The 17,295-nt window shown below is 41.6% G+C and overlaps 1 protein-coding gene across 4 annotated transcripts; it reads right to left on the bottom strand.

Annotated features, from left to right (window-relative positions):
• Nucleotides 1-10: 10 nt before the first annotated feature.
• LOC114438424 (protein phosphatase 1 regulatory subunit 12B-like) lies at nt 11-13,209 on the bottom strand. Of its 4 annotated transcripts, none has more exons than XR_003670976.1 (8): nt 12,633-13,209; nt 9,401-9,417; nt 9,098-9,227; nt 8,691-8,795; nt 8,527-8,577; nt 8,291-8,341; nt 5,707-5,955; nt 11-1,520 (listed from the first exon to the last, which is right to left on the bottom strand). XR_003670976.1 is itself a non-coding variant. In XM_028409762.1 (8 exons), exons 1-7 carry the CDS (start codon nt 12,732-12,734, stop codon nt 7,578-7,580), a joined length of 498 nt encoding a protein of 165 aa, XP_028265563.1. In that variant the 5' UTR covers nt 12,735-13,209; the 3' UTR covers nt 11-1,520; nt 7,548-7,577. The 4 variants fall into 4 exon arrangements, 3 of the variants coding, with proteins under 3 accessions (XP_028265563.1, XP_028265564.1, XP_028265562.1); XM_028409762.1 differs by lacking the exon at nt 5,707-5,955 and adding an exon at nt 7,548-7,619; XM_028409763.1 differs by lacking the exon at nt 5,707-5,955 and adding an exon at nt 7,548-7,616.
• Between the last annotated feature and the right edge of the window lie 4,086 nt (nt 13,210-17,295).

Raw genomic sequence — 17,295 nt, 5'->3', positions numbered from 1 at the left:
AACATTTCCATAATTTTTACACTTTATTAGGCAAAGTGAATAGTGCATGTTAAGCTATTATTCAACACAGTTCAAACGTAGAATATTCTGCACATATCTGCCGTACGTGTCGAAGTAGCAGATTCGTACTGAAGTTTGTTTGTAATACTGGACGTGACCAAGCGTGACACTGTGTGAAACCATCACATTGTTCAAAGAAGACATGAAACACTGAGGTCAGCTCAACAGGAAGTGATGAAAAGACAAATGTCAAAACTTTATGTCTAATTTATTTAATTTATGGATCAGAGCTACTGATAAGTTCAGTAGAAATTAAAACTGACATAGGATTAAATTCCAATGTCAGTTTATATAAAGTCAAAATAAAAACTTTGGATTAAGTTCACATAAATTGTATAAATGATATTTAGGATTACCAGTGCTGACATTATGATTTTTATTTTTGATATTTGTATTTTCTTCACCTTCAGTTCAACCCAGAAAGAGTCAGTGTTTGTTTTTTTAAACAACATTAAAATGAATAAAATCATTTTTAAATAAATAAATATTTCTCTATTACAAAACATAATGTAGGGCATTTTCCATTTATACACACTCCTCTGTTTAGACACGTTTTTTGATGTTTGGAAGATTTGGAAGAAAACAGACACACACAAAAAAATTATTTCTTATGGAAACTGTACTGATTATGTACCCAGGATTCTGCCTTCCAGGCCACCATCAAACACTGAAAGGTGTAGGCATACATCACATGCTTAACAAACAAAGCAAATAATAACGATAATGATAATAATCCTACTAAAATATTTATGTGACTAGTTGGAACTGTAGGGTTGTGTATGTATGTATGTATGTATAACACATCAGCTGTATTACAAAACTGTAGAAAAACACCCACAGGCTTCCAAAGAGAAATCTGAGGGTTAACTCTTTATGTAACTCAGAGGCACTGATTTGTGGCAAGCAGGCACAGCTGAGTGACAAACCTGAGAGACTTGTCAATCAAGGCAAAAACACTCCCCCCCCCCAAAAAAAAAAATAAAATAAAAAATAAAAAGCAAAGATCAATGGGTTTCCTTCCTTCTTTCTTTTTGATAACTATAGATAATAATTAAAACACTTATCTGCGGTGCACCATGTAGCAACAAACGTGTTGTGATAATATATAAGGTGTAATCATGCAAACAAATGCATCGCTTGGACCTTGGATGTTATCTGGCCCCTGTTTTCATACATGTGAAAAACTAAAAGTCTAATAGAGGAGCTAAAACTGATAGTTCCATCTGTGAACTTATTCAAACTTCTCTTTGGATCTTCACATGTTCCAGCAGGACTTCTAAGGTCTGGAGTCACTGGCCCACCTGGGACCTTGTGGAAAATGAAACTGTCACATCAGGGTTGGAAGGGTCCACAGACACACACACAGGAAACTTTCACTTGGACAGTTTACTGATGACTCGAATGAGAGCCCCGTTCTCATCCTTTAGCCTCTGGTTGTCCGACTTGAGTTCTGTTAATGTCTGTGACAGCAAAAGAAAAAAATGTAAATTAGAAAATCTGGAGGAATTTAATTGAAACTGTGAGAGATATATCAAGGCCACATCACACCATTTTTCTACGTGGAGCACTTTAAAAGTTCATGTGCATGAGAGAGGTGTATTCAGGTCAGAGCAGTTTCTTTCTAACTGATGGTAGACAATGAGCAACAGTCTAATTTTCATCTAAATGTGGCACCGTCAGGCCAACTACACACATTCTGCACCTGCCACCAGTTGGTGGCAGTGGTCTGTGTTCATTAATCATGAAGAGGGAAATAAAATAAGATGTAGCACTGCAAATAAACAGAGGAATTCTGTACTTGTGTACTGGTTCCCTATGCTGAACAGCCGATCTGAGCCTTTCTGAATGGCTGAAAAATGGCCAGTTAAAGCCATCAGTAAAGCAGCATGAAAGCTCCGTAGCTCGGTGTATGTGGAGACCACTGGCCCATTTAACATGTTGCTCCTTGTCTACCTGATGCTACTAATGTGTGAATAGTTCTAACTTTGTACTGGGTAGAGAAAGGCTGCTCTGTGTGCCCATTTACACGTCACTTGTGCACATTTATTAACTAAAACATCTGAACGAATTTATCAAAAAGTGATGACAAACTATGGTGTAATGAAGCGGAAACAAGAACACCAGAATAAAATATCATCAATCACTTCAACATCACACAGACGCCTAAAAAGTTTGAGGCCAAGCAATGAGGACGTGTAAAAGTACTCCATCATGCAGGAGTGACATTGACAGTAGGTTCTAAATGTGAAAAGTGTGTGTGAGAGAGAGAGAGAGAGAGACTGTGAGAGGGTCAATTTCCAAATCTGGGTCGTGCCTCTCATGAGGAGCAACGACTAAAAATAACCAGCCTCTTTGTCAAAGTATTTCCCCTCTACAGGAGACAAACAATAGATCTCTGCTGTCGCTAGGACACGTCACTGCTACTGGTGAACGAGCAAAGGCATCCAGCATCAACATGTCCATAACCTGTGGCCAATCGCATGTGTGACCGCTGTTTAATGTCCTGTTTTCTCCAACACCATGCGCAGTTTGCTGAATAATAACCCAGAATTTCAACGTCCTGCTGTGACACTGTAGCAGCAAATGATGCCTCCTGACACATGGCGTCACTTTAATTTACTACCCTTTTGTGTCATTAGGGGACAAAAAAGTCCACTTCCAGAAAACTGCTATAAAAAATTAACAGATTAATATTTTTTCTTACTTTTTTCTGCATAAATATGTTAAGCAACTTCAGCCCTGCTCAAAACTACCAAACATTAAATCATTTTGAGGAATTTAACCCTTTAAATGCCAGTTTGATTACTTGATGTCACAGTAATTTTTTTATGAAGAAAACACAAAAATGAGTTATTTTCCACAAAACAAAAGTTAGGTGGCTGAGGCATTATTTTTATATCTGTCATGGATAGGTCAAAGATTAGCCAAAATACTGAGTTTGATGCATTATTAGTTTTTGTGTAGCAGCAGTTTTAAAATTTACTACCCTTTTGTGTCATTAGGGGACAAAAAAGTCCACTTCCAAAAAACTGCTATAAAAAATTAACAGATTCATATTTTTTCTTACTTTTTTCTGCATAAATATGTTAAACAACTTCAGCCCTGCTCAAAACTACCAAACATTAAATCATTTTGAGGAATTTAACCCTTTAAATGCCAGTTTGATTATTTGATGTCACAGTATTTTTTTTATGAAGAAAACACAAAAAATGAGTTATTTTCCACAAAACAAAAGTTAGGTGGCTGAGGCATTATTTTTATATCTGTCATGGATAGGTCAAAGATTAGCCAAAATATTGAGTTTGATGCATTATTAGTTTTTGTGTAGCAGCAGTTTAAAATGGTATTTTCCACTTAGGGCCCATTAACTCCTATTATAATACTACATTTTTTAATATCATAACTATAACAACATATAACCATGCATTTCTTGATGTAAGGGTTTCATTTTTGAAAAAAATAGTTAAATTTGACATTTTCTACTGTTCACCACTAAAATCAGCCATTAACCCATTATATTCCTATGCATAAAATCCATGTGTTTTGCGGATGTGTTTTGGATTGTGTTCAGTAGGCTGTTTTAAGTGTGTGTGCATGTGTTTGTACATGTGTGTATGTGTCCATGTGTGTGCATACGTGTGTGTGTGTGTGTGTGTGTATGCATGCATCTGTGTGCTGTTTCATGTGTCTTTGCAGTAGTCATTGTTGGTGTTAAAACTTATGTATGTAATGTCTGATTAAGTTACTTACACACACACACGTATGCACACACATGGACACATACACACGTGTACAAACACATGCACACACACTTAAAACAGCCTACTGAACACAATCCAAAACACAGCCACAAAACACATGGATTTTATGCATAGGAATATAATGGGTTAATGGCTGATTTTAGTGGTGAACAGTAGAAAATGTCAAATTTAACTATTTTTTTCAAAAATGAAACCCTTACATCAAGAAATGCATGGTTATATGTTGTTATAGTTATGATATTAAAAAATGTAGTATTATAATAGGAGTTAATGGGCCCTAAGTGGAAAATACCATTTTAAACTGCTGCTACACAAAAACTAATAATGCATCAAACTCAATATTTTGGCTAATCTTTGACCTATCCATGACAGATATAAAAATAATGCCTCAGCCACCTAACTTTTGTTTTGTGGAAAATAACTCATTTTTTGTGTTTTCTTCATAAAAAATTACTGTAACATCAAGTAATCAAACTGGCATTTAAAGGGTTAAATTCCTCAAAATGATTTAATGTTTGGTAGTTTTGAGCAGGGCTGAAGTTGTTTAACATATTTATGCAGAAAAAAGTAAGAAAAAATATTAATCTGTTAATTTTTTATAGCAGTTTTTTGGAAGTGGACTTTTTTGTCCCCTAATGACACAAAAGGGTAGTAAATTTGTTTCACCATGTTCTGGTGATGTATTTGAAAAATTTAAATTGGAATTCTAAAATGTGTCTAGAGAGAGTCTTTGTTACAAAAAATTGTGCCATATGCACCAACACAGATAAAATGGTGGCCAGGTAAAGAGGCAAAAATTACCCAAATGGACAAAAAAGTCCCCAATGACGCCCGAGGGTTAAACCTCAATAATTAACATGTTTACTCTAAACAAACTTGAAAGCTTGATATGCACCAAACAGCCCAACCTCAGGGAAGTAACAGTGGCTGAAGGCAATGATAACAACCTGTGTTTAGATTTCACGTGGCTAAGTCCCTTTAAAATGGAGCAGGCTCAGTGGTAGAGCAGGGTTGTCCAATAATTGGAAGGTTGGCGGTTCGATCCCAGCTCTGCCCTAGTCATTGTTGTGTGTCCTTGGGCAAGGCACTTTACCCACATTGCCTCCAGTGAATGTGTATGAATGAACCGGCAGTGGTCGGAGAAGCCTTAGGTGCACCTTGGCAGCCATGTCTCCGTCAGTCTCCCCCTGGGGAAGCTGTGGCTACATCTATAGTTTACCACTGCCACTCTGTGTGAATGTGGTGTGAATGAATAATGCATCTGTAAAGCGTCTTTGAGTGTCCTAGAAAAGCCCTATATAAGTTCGATGTATTATTATTATTATTATTATTATTAATAATAATAAAATCTCCCTGCAGGCACGACTTCACTATAATTGGTTGCTACTACTTACCAAATTCTACCATCTGCAACAAACTTCTCCACCATTTTCTTTGCTACCATGGTGACCACAGGAGGACACACAGCTACATAAACTTCAGCTACTTTTTTTTTTCTGGTGAGGACGGGGTGGACATTGATGGACATTGATTGCCTAACAATCTACCATGTTCCATTTCCTTTGTAAGATTTAATAGAGAGGCTATTTCCTTAGAAACCAACTTTGCATTGATTATACAGCACATTACACAAAGCCTGCATATATCTGACTATTGCAAAATCAATAGATGCTGTCAGTGCTTTTCTTTTTCCCTCCTTGAAAAAGTCATGAGAAGCAGCGTGCAACCTACATGTAGCTAAAATTACACCTGAAAGGACACCTCATTAGAAGTGTTTTGGTGGCAGCAGCCATAAAGGAGACTGGGTTTAAGAAAGAAAAACAAGAGTGCAAAGAGTGCTGTGTGGGGTGAGAGGGAGTGAGCATTGAGAGGGTGCAGGACCTGCCTGAGTGGAACACAGCAGAGGACGAGGCACCAGAAGGAAAGAGGAAGTTATGTGGCTGAGGAAGGGGAGAGAGGAGGTGCAGGGGGAAAGGAGGGCAGATGATTTTTCAGAGGATCAGAGGTCCTCTGTCTCCGGCATGGAGGCCGTCTCAGAGAGGCGGGCGAGGACGCGCAGCATGGCTCTATTCTCAGCTAGGAGACGCTCGTTCACCCTCCGCAAGGCCTGGACCTGAGCCAGAGCAGGGAAAGCCTACACAGAGGAGGAGAGAGATACAGAAAGAGGGGCAGACAGAGAAAGCATGCAGGGAGGCAGGCCATGTGCACAAAAAAAAAAAAGAAAAGAGAGACACTCTGTCCACTCACACCCACACAGACACAGCCGAGGGATTTCTCTGGAAAAACTTATATAAACATTTACACAACAAGGATACAAAGGCTGCAGTAAGCAAGGGAAACCATCAAGCTGTTTCTACATGTGCTCAGGTAAGCTGGGTTTTATGAGGAGAGTGGTGAGGTGGTGTTTTAGTGTGTGTGCAGAAAATTCAGAAACGCTTTCACTCTGCTCTATTTCACTTTGCAGTCAGTCAAAAGATTGGAAATGACTCAGCTTCGCCGCCTTCTTGGCCTGACTTTTTGAGGTAAACCTCAATGTGGTTCAACAGAGACGTCTGTGGTTTGACACTATCCCTGAAGGGAAAACCACAGAACACACACACACACACACAGCAGACATGTACTGTTTCAGGCCACCAAAGCACGTGTGTAGAGGTGAAGGTCATGTACACAGCTGCTTTATGTAAAAACTAAAACACAGGAATTTAAACCAGTCTGGGTCTTTAGACTTAACAGTTCATGCATATAATGTTATCCTGGTATTGGAATAAAACTGTGCAATTTCTGGAGAGGTGCCCTTGGCAACAGTGAAGAGAGAGAGAGAGAGAGAGAGAGAGAGAAGACAGAGCGAGGCGAGAATTCATAATGACCAGTATGCTCTAATTACACTATTGAACCCTTTGATATTAAATCAGATCTGACCACACTCTCAGTTCCTGTAGGTAATTCTACACTCTTACCATTCATTACATTTAAGAGGCTGTCAGAAATAACGAAGATTTTGTAAAAAAAGTAATCAGACACAGTGCTGCTATTTTAACAACAAGGACACGCGGTGCTGTTGATACGAGACACCTGAAAGACCCAAAACCTATGGTTTCAACCCAAACATAAAGACATAAAGATGTGCTGGTGAGTGCCACCTACAGGCGAGAAGAGTTAACAGCCCACTGACGTGACTACATCTCCAGGTGTGGAGGTCTGCAGCTACCATATATTTCCTTTAGGTGGTGCAGTGAGGCACAAATATAACTGAACAGCACCCCCTTGTGGAAGGACTGCTCGCTAAATGTGAAAATAAGTGGATGATATGGAGGACCAAAAATGACAAAATTGAATGAATCAATGAATGTTTCATAAATGAACCAAATTAATATGAAAGTTAAGGCATGAATTGATTTCTAAAATATTAGTGTTTTTAATTCATTTTGATTTTTCCATTTAATCATTTAATATTTATTATTTATTGTTGTATTGGGATTCTGCTTTATTACTCAAATGGGGGCACTTGTCAACGTGCGTCATGGTCATTCGGCCAGGGATAGGTTGATCAATAGAATTTGTGCATATTGATTTACCTATTGGCTGAGTTTGGCAGTTTGGGTTCTCCATAGAAATAAAAGGTGTCCACACGTGTAAACATGCCCCAGTCCCTGACAGATCAGAGACTTGTGAGGTGATAGGCAAGGTGTCAATCAGTCTTTATAGCATCATATAGTGGCCACTCACCATCCCCCCCTCCCCTGTGACAACCTGCCCTCAGGGCTGGTACCCACAGCGGAAGCGCAGTGGGGCATCCTGCTGATGGAACCACAACAACAGGAGGGTCAAACATCTGCTGCGGCGCTGTTATAACGTCTCTTAATAATGACTCTTTGCACATATGAAATATGTTTACTTGTGTTTCTTTCCTCACAGTAGATAACAACACACACACACACACACACACACTGCAGAGCCTGTCTGCTCAGGCCTGAAATCTTCTTTGAGTCCTGTGTTTCCTTGTGAGGCAGAAAACACACAGAGTGGTGCAGGAATGTCTCACAAAAGCAGGTCTTTTTGCTCTTGGAATGGGGTTTGGTATTCAGCTGGAACTAGGTCACAATGTTCACCCCAAACAGTGGGATAAGTGGAGCAGGGGAGCAGCAGCTCAGGCTCCTCCTCAGCCTGGCAGGAAGTGGCCCAGCAGAACACTGTGGGTAATGAGCCTGAAGCATTAACCTTCTCTCTCCTTGACTCCAAACCCACCTGTCCAACCACACTCACCCTGGAGTGTGCTGTATGTGTGCTCTGCTCTGTAAAAACACTTTAGGCTTGCTTGATTTAGCAAGGGTTTAGAGGGGGACTCGGCTGGAGGCGTGTATGCTTCAAGGACTGTTAGTGTTATGATGGTATTTAGAGAAAACATCGATGAGATACACGAAGAACAACTTGTGCCGTTTAAACCACTGTCTATTTCTGAACAGACTGACCTTTATTTCCTCCTCCATGTCTGACACTTTTTTCTCAAGAGCTTGTTTTTCCTGTAAATACAGACGGGGAAAAAAAGTGAAACAAATATAAACTTGAAAACCCTGGAGATTTAAAGGCCATTAGACTGACGCAGACAGGAAAATTGTGGGGGGGTAACAGAGATATTTGGACGCTCAAGCATCTTACGGTGCAGGAGAGATCAATAAAAATGGCAAAAGGTTGCAGAAACACTTACCCTTTTCTCAGATTCAAGTACAGAAGATCTTTCTGATATCCTGTCGTGTCTCTAGAAGTTAAAGTGGTGATGTTATTAGAAGGAAATAAGGAATAGGAAAGGATTGCACTGTCATTGTGAACAGTTTTTTTACTTTCATCTTAGCCTGCATGCCTGAGAGGTACCTGAGTGACTTTCTCCAGCTGGGAACGGATCTTGACTAACTCTTGTTTGCTGACCTGCAACCTGGACTTGAGCCGCTCGTTCTCATGTAAAGCTTCTGCATACATCTAAAAAAAAAATGGATTAGTTCGTTTAAGGGCTGAATTCCTTCACAAAATGAAAAACATTTATACAAAAATATCTAAAATGATAATATTATGTATGGCTTTATTTCTCCTGTGTCTTTAGTTTCCTGTTTTATTTTGAAAGTTTCTCTGTGTTTCTTTACTTCCTCCTTGGTAATTACCTGCACCACCTGATTGTTTTCACTTGTGTCTCATTACCCCTTGTGTATTTAAGTCCTGTCTTCGTCCACCATGCCTCACTCTGTCAAGCTGCAGGTAGGACTGCAGTCTGCCTGGGTTTTTACCTTCTTGTAGTCTTTGACAGAGGAGTCTGGCTCCTGTCTGTTCAGGGCGGCCAGCCTCGTCTCTCTCCGTGTGTAGGAGCTGGTGCATCCCAGAGGTTTGTCCGTCGCACTCTCTCCACTGGAGTCATATCTGGAGGTAACGTGGATCATACTCAATGCACAGTGCAGCTCTTTATATGGCATTAGTGGTTTTGATTTTCACTTCAGGACAGTGAGGAAGTCCCAAATTTCCCTGAGGGACCTTCCCAAAGGGATTAATAAAGTATATTCTATTCTATTCTAAGACAGTCGTGTGATCCTTACCTTGAGAGTCTGTCATGCTGGAAAAAAAAAACAAACAAATACAGCATGTTAGTTTTGTCCCTCAGCACAGAAACAACGTGTTCAGATCCAGAATATTTGTGACAACACAGGACGTAAAACCCCAAACTTCCACTTGAATTATCACAGTGTACTCATAGGTCCCTGAGGGAGGAAGGACATGCAGAAGTGAGATATAATTCAGCACAACAGTGCACTGACAGAGTTCACAGAGGTCAAACCTCTCCGGTGAGCTCCGTTAATCTTTTAGAGTAGGCAACGGCCACAAAAAATGCCTGCAGCATGAAGATGACATCATGACATCAGAAGTCAAGTATCTTCTGTGTGACCTCAGACTGATATCAAAGTGTCCTGGCATGACTGGTCTGGCCAGCACAGCTGCCAAGTAGCCTGTTGTGATCATTATTTGTTTCTATTTCACCAAGGAGCCCGGATGCTGTGCCACAGGAAGGCTGTTCTCTGGCTGTATTTCAGTCAGGTCTGTGTTTTCAGACATCATTTAGTTTAATGAATTAGCACAGAAACTGCAGGGGCTAATTTATGTGTCTACTGCCCTTCTGTGCACTGTGTCTACTCTGCAGGACCGGAGCCAATAGAAAGCTCTGTGTAGCACATGAAGATGATGACTGGAGTTGTTTACACTTCTGGAAATGAGAGTCGGAGACGGAGAGAGGCTGTCATGACTAGAGGCCGGAGTGATCCACGATCGCTTCTCGTAAACTTCTCTTAAATTCTAAAGATTTGGAGTTGTTTTCCTGCTGCCGCATAGGGAGGGGGGAGAAATCTTAAATCGTCTGTGTTTAAAAAATGCTTTGTAATAAACGTCTTGTGTGGCAGTGTGAGCCGTGCAAGACAAGAAGCAGCTGCAGGTCGTGATAAAAGGAAAATTCATGTCAAAAGGAGCAGTTATTCAGATTTCATGCAGCGTCAGAAGAGCTGCTCCTCAGAGGGTGTTTACATAACTGAGCCAGCGCTGCCTGTCCTTATGTGGTCATGTGCTTTAGCAGAGCTATCCAGGAAAACACAGACCAGGCCAAGGATGGATCCAAGAGGAGCACTTGCTTTGTGAAATGCCAAGGAGATTCCTCGATCACATTCAGTTGTTAACGAGCATGGGATGGTTGAATGGTTGGATGAATACATTTTCCTGCAAACTCTTCGACTATGATTAGCTCCCGTGTGGAAACCTATTTCACACTAAAGGATTAGGAAATGGGTGAAATGAGTTTTTGAAAACTTCATTTCAGTGAAATCTTAAAGGAGCCCTGTGGGGATTACAGGACCTGGTTTTAAGGAAAAAGTTCATACACACCGTAACTAAAACACTCATACTGAAGTGAAGCCAAAAACTGAAGTTGAGAGCTGAAACTCTGCTTCTAGTGGCAGCTGCACTCATCCGATTCCCTTGTTAGGAAGAGTGGAGCGAGTTAGAAGTGGCACATGCAGAGCAGATGCAGCCTCTGATCAGCTGCGGGCTGGAGCCATGGGCACTCTGTAAACAAACCTGCTTCCAGTTTTACAGCATGCCAGGACCAATATCAGGAGGTAGACACACACACACACACACACACACACACACACACACACACACACACAGGATGAGCTCACTGATGATAATATTAACAACAGTCTGCCAGAGCCAATGAAATACTGATTAGATGACTCTTCGTCAGCCTCCCTCTCACCTCTTCCTGTCACAGCATCGCTCCTTCAGAGCTGACTGGATGATGGCAGTAGGAAAACCTGAGCCACACACACTTTCTTTACACTCCCACAGTGGAAGTGACACAGCACACACAACCATAAAAGACGTTTGTTCCCCAGTGGCTCACCTTTCAGCTGGTCCTCTCTTTATTAACTCTTTCAGACAGTATGTTGGCTGTAACATGTACACAAAAGAAGGAAGCTGACATTTGTGTCATTTAGAGGACTATTTCTTTGATTCTTTTGCTATCTGCTCTTACACACTGCTTTAGAGCTACAAAGTCAAAAGAGATTTAAGCCAGATCCAAAGAAACCTGAGGATAAAAATAGCAGTTTAAATTCTCGGCATGTGTTTAATGTAGCAGTTTATCAAAGAACTGTTGAAAAGGCAGAGCATAAATATTACGTCTTCAACTCCCACCTAATCTGCAGCTCCCCAGTGTTGGCCTCAAATGACTGTATTTTAATATTCTTAAATTCTGATTGTAAGCATAAAAGACATTTTTGTTTAATCAAAAGTAAAAAAGAAATATATATAAATATTTGATGTATTTTGTTGGTTTACTGCAGATTCATATTTTGAGTTTTTGGAAGACGGTTCAAAATGACAGAACCCTTCCTGTAAAGAGGTATAAAGTACCATAAAAACTTTTAGCTGTATATTTGTTTTCTGGTTGACCAAAAGAGGACCAGCTGCTCTTTACAACAACACTGCATCAAACATCAAATTTTCCCCCTACAAAGAAAACCTCTACCAGGTTAATTTCAGACATCACGGCAAACAAAAACCAGAGTTTCACCACGGATGCACGGACTGATAACAAAAAAAAAAACAACAACAGGATAAAAGAAGAATCACAGCATCCTCTGTAAGCCAGCAGCTATAATGCTATAATGAGACCGACCGTAGTGCTGCATGATGTCGGTGTTCCTGCCTGGAAATAGATTTCTTTCTTTCCCATTAAAAGTTTCCTGTCACAGCAAGTCCAGCTCAGTCAGATGCACTGACATAAACACAACTGCCCCCATGAGAGTTAGCCTCTTAGATGGAGAGAGAGAAATAACAGGAAATTACAGAAAGAATGCTTCAATCCAAAAGTCTCTTCCAGAAAACGTGCTCATTTACTCCTCTGAGCAGCTTTTCCTTTCCTTTTCACAGCTGATCAAATAAGCTGAGATAAGTGGCTGATCCACATCATCATGTAGCAAACAACTCTCCTGAATATGTTGCTGTTATCAGTTTATCTGCCTGTTATTGTCCTTTTCATTCTTTCTACGAAACTAAACAAATACTTAGAATTCATGGGGAATGTCATATTATTCTCATGAACTGGTTTGTTGAAGCTGTTGTTTCACTTGTAAGCAAATGTGCATCCTTCTGAACTTGACAACTTGACATAAGTAAATACATTAACAAAATAATCTAAAAAGTGTTTACACTACAAAAACCTAGGATGTTTAATCTAGTCATAAATCTGTAAACGTGTGTACTTGTCTGTAAAAAGCTTACTCTGTAGTTTTTGTCTGTAGGGGATGGAGAGGACGGTGGCGACTCTGTCAGTGACTTCCTGGTGCGGGTCAGGTCCTTGGTGCGTGGGTAGTAGGATGACATCTCTGCCACCTCCACCGCAGACGAACAGGTCGGCTCCTTCTACTGCAGCGTTCACCAGATAACAGCTGCACAGATTCCCTCAAGCAGCAGTGACGCAGATGTCCATGACCGCGCTCCCAGGGAAATCCTCAGCAACAACAGGTGTGTGAGAGAGTGTGTGTGTGTGAGTGTGTGTCAGTCCAGCTTCACACTCCCCATGAGTTAGAGAGAGAGAGAGAGAGAGAGAGAGAGCTGCTATGCTAAGTTTGGAAGGATTTCAGCTGTCTGGTCACGCCTTCTTCAAAGCTCAAGCAACAATCAGATAAAAAATGCAACAAAACCAAATAATCTCTGCAGATCAGAAAAACAACTACTTAAAGAGGAAAACAAACAAAGGGTTATTACCCCTTGTCTCCACTCTAACGTCCTTTATGTCATGCCAAAAATAAAGTCCAAACCAAGAGAAAAGTTTGCTCCCCAGTGCTGCCTCTTCCTGTGTTTCCCAAACTTATACACTCTCTCGCCATCTCCCTCCCTCTCTTGTGTTCTCTCTCTCTCTCTCTCTCTCTCCCCCCCGTCTCCTTCCACTGTTTGGTCACCCCCCCCCCCAACCTACCAACCTACCCCCTCCTGGGCACCCACAACCCCCTGCTTTTCCCTTCAGCTTTGGCAGCTTTCTGTGGCGGCCTGCCAGAGGCTCTGCTATGGTCGGACTCGGCACTGAGGGCTAAAATTGTCCACTGATGTGAACATGGATAAGAGGAGGTGGAGCACAAAGCCAGGAGGAGGAGGAGGAGGAGGAGGAGGAGGAGGAGGAGGAGGAGGAGGGAGCTGCTGCAGTTTGTGTCCTGGAAGGTCAACACACAGTGTCACCTGAGGAGACATCAGCAACTGTGAAGTGCCAAGTATCTCTGTGCACCCTACAGTGTGATGGAGAGGAGAGCTTGTTAGTGTGAGTGCTACATGGTGTTAACACAGAGCACTTCTCCTCCATTTGCATCACATTTTACTGCTGTGGCCCTTCGGCTAGTTTTTAATCTCATCCCGTCACCTTCTGTCTTTGCATCTGTCTTTTTATTTTTATGAAGAAATAGTTATTTTGGGATGCCATTAGTAAGTTCATGGACTTATCTGAAGTCAGTATTCACCGACACTGGCCTCTGTCCTTGTCCTTTGTTGTTTCAAGAATCGGATTCAGCTCCATTAAGTAATGAATTCACATCGTACAGTCTGATTGACAATTTCAACAAACTGCATTTAAATGTTTGGTGTGAATTTAAAGACATTTACATGTCATTTAAGACATTTTGTGAAGTATTTGCTCCTGAAAGTTTGCAACAGTTACTAATAACGAATATCAATTAAATCACTGCGTTTAGTGGATAACAGCAGTCCCTTCAGCTGTTGACACAACGCATGATACAAGTATATTCAACATGAGTGCTAGCCAGTAAGGAACGACGATATGCCATGAGTCCACTCTCTAAACTGTTCTATCCATTGGGGTCCAGGTAGCATTAGAAGGAACAGAGATGCCCACACCTCACTGTCTCCAGCAACTCCATCCAGCTCCTCCTGGGGGATCCTCAACCACTGCTACAGGCCAGCCAGGAGATGAATTCCCTGCAGCTGGTCCTGGGTCAACCTTGTGGTCTCCACCCAGATGGTTGCGTTTGGTAAGGGAAGCCCAGAGAGTAGGCCTTCTGTACAACTATTGCTGTCAGACGTAATGCACTTAATGGTCATTATAATGGATACATGTACTAGTGTATGTGTTTGGAAATGATCTCTGTATCATCATGCTTTCTATTTTTTTGACAAAAAAAGTTGAAAAAAGTCAATCTACTCCTGCAGAACTTTCTTCCCACAGTTTGCTACACGAGCTGCTGCTGTCTTCCTTTTATAGCGTGGTTTGAAGCTCTTCACTCTGTTCCTAAACTCCCTCATCCCTGCTCAGGGCAAACTGGCATCGAGTAAATGCCACATTCATTCAACGTCACATGCAACAGCAATGCACAATGTTAAAATAATCAAAATAATTAAAGTACTCACTCGAAGTAATCTGACAGACTAGATCAGAAATGAATGTATTCTGTCATCTGTATTGGAAAAGGCCACATCTGTCTCACACTGACAGTATTTATAACACTTCTTATTCAGAGACCTGCTGTAGAGACGGTGACTCACAAAACTACACTGGCACTGGTTCTGGAGTCTGTCCCAGCTGGAGTTCCCCTCATCTGATCCCCAGCCTTAGATTCAGGGCTTTTCCATATGGTACATTATGCTGAAAGCAGAATATAAGAGGCTACCAGACATGAAGCAAACGTGGATCAGATGTCTTAATCCTCTTTAGTATACAGGGATACTCAGGTATAAGAAAAAATAGGTTCAGAGGTATTCTTGCTATCTGGTTGCCACCACAAAGGAGCACTCTCTCTCTCTCTCTCTCTCTCTCTCTCTCTGCACCTGCTTTCTTCTCTGTTGTTAAAAAAATATGTGGAAAATCTGTTCGGATCATCACGGAGTCATGCAGAGGTCGACTACTGATGTACAGTCTGTCATGCTTCTGATGAACCTCGCTGCTCTGTATGATTATCACAGACAGATATAGTCTGAGGCTCTCATGTTGCTAAGATCCCTGTTTCAGATTCCAGCATGGGGGGGGGGGGTTGCAGCAGCTGAACCGATGACCTGGATTCAGCTCATAGGGGGCATTGATATTGTATCACATGTGTCCATAATCAGCTATAATCCCGGCACAATGTTGTAAAAGTCAAAGGCCTATCATCTATCTGCCCCCCCCCCCCCCTGCTTCCCCTTCACTGCTGCTATCTAATAGATAATCTAGGCTAAAACATAAGTGAATTATACCCGGTTGCAGGAAATAAGTGAGGAGGTACAGGGTGCTTCATGTGCAGGTGGAGGGAGAATGGTATCAGCTTGGAAGGTGAACGTGAAAAGAAATCCGAGGCTAAGACGAAGAGGAGAGCGTCTCAGTTTGGCCCAATATGGTATGGAATGCTGAGACACCTCAGCCATGTGATGTGAAGAAGCAAAGGGACTTAGAGGGAGCTGCAAAAGGGTAAAGGGGGGGGGGGGTGCATTGGTTGGTCCTGCAGGGCTATCTTTCTATGAGACATTACCCAGCAGTTCTAGTTAAAAGAATCTTTGAACACATGCGTCACGATTGCAGTGCATCTGAGAATGTTGCATCAGATATCAGAGCGCGGCCGCCTTTTGAAGCTTTCTGGTAAACATGATGCCACGGTGTTAATGAATATTGGCTTAAAACAGAACTATAATATCATCGTGGAGCATTGTATTTAATACCTAGAAATAATCATTTCCCTAAATATAATAAATCCATTTTGCTTTATGATAAGAAAAAAAATGTGTCGTGACCAAGCTTAAGCTTAGAGAAGCCTTTTCAGAGGATTTCTGAGTATTAAACAGTAATTTGTAGTGAGCTGTAAGAAAAAAAAGAAAAACAAACAGCCGACAGTCCTTTGGCTCCATCTAGTGGTAGGAGTAGATGAGTGTTAAGAAAGACATTTTCCACCAAATAAAAAAGAAATGGGGTCACAGAGTGTGTTTCCAGGAGCCAGAAACTGGCTTCCGTAGCTCTAATAAAGCTCCGTAAAGTTCCCCACATACCTCTGCAGAGCTGTCTGAACCCTCAGCATCACAGCACTGGTGTCTTTGTTGAGTCGCAGCGTCTTCAACGGGGTTCTGATTTTCATCCCTTTTCCATCTCTCACCTACTGCGCATATGAAGGATTACAGTATGACTGGTTTTTATATCTGTGGGCACCTGAACAGACAATCACATCCATATTGTAGGGCGTAAAGATGTTTTCCTACCAGTGATGGTGCTGTTGCAGTAAGGCACACCACAGGAAGCAGCCACTGATAAATATGACAGGTCTGGAGACTCAGCAAGAGGAGCTAATACAAGTAAACCTAGAAGTAGCTATGATGTGCTTTTATGCACGTCATACTGGCGTAGTCATGCTGTGACTCTGACATGTCGTTGTTTTGCTGTGATGAGCAGATGTAGAAACGCTCTCTGTCAGCTTTGCCCTGCACACTGCCTTCCAACCATGCCCACACTCTCCTGCTCACCCACGCATCCTCCCACTAACCCTACCGCCACCTTGTGCACCGCCACAACCTGTTCACCCACCCTTAATCCCCCCTCCCCGGGCTAAACCAAGCAAACCGCGCCGGGAAAATCCTTGTGCCCCTGGTTAACATCTTCATCTCCAGCATCAGACCTCACCAGCCAAACGTACTGTATTTGAATCTCCACTGTAACACACGAATCCCAGGTCGAGCTGATGAAAATTTAAAGTAACTCTACCCCATAGTTTAAAATACAGTGCACTTTAATCCCACTGCTATTATCTGATATTCTGCTTTTAACTGTGATGATTACGTCTTTCAGCCCTCTATTTCTGACCTGTCATCGGGGACCCTTGGACACAGTTTAGGGAACTTGGTTCGACAAAGATGCAATTATGTTTAAAAAAAAATACCATCAACTTCCCTCAAGGCTGCTAGAACAAACAAAAGACATGAA

This window comes from Parambassis ranga, chromosome 7, assembly GCF_900634625.1.
Source record: "Parambassis ranga chromosome 7, fParRan2.1, whole genome shotgun sequence".
Lineage (NCBI taxonomy): Eukaryota > Metazoa > Chordata > Actinopteri > Ambassidae > Parambassis > Parambassis ranga.
This window is presented reverse-complemented; position numbering and strand designations above follow the sequence as displayed.

Coding starts and splice junctions, on each gene's coding strand:
- LOC114438424 (XM_028409761.1), bottom strand. CDS start 12,734: ATGTCATCCTACTACCCACGCACCAAGGACCTGACCCGCACCAGGAAG. Junction 8,578..8,690: donor AGCTGGAGAAAGTCACTCAG/GTACCTCTCAGG, acceptor TTTAACTTCTAG/AGACACGACAGGATATCAGA. Junction 8,342..8,526: donor TACTTGAATCTGAGAAAAGG/GTAAGTGTTTCT, acceptor CTGTATTTACAG/GAAAAACAAGCTCTTGAGAA.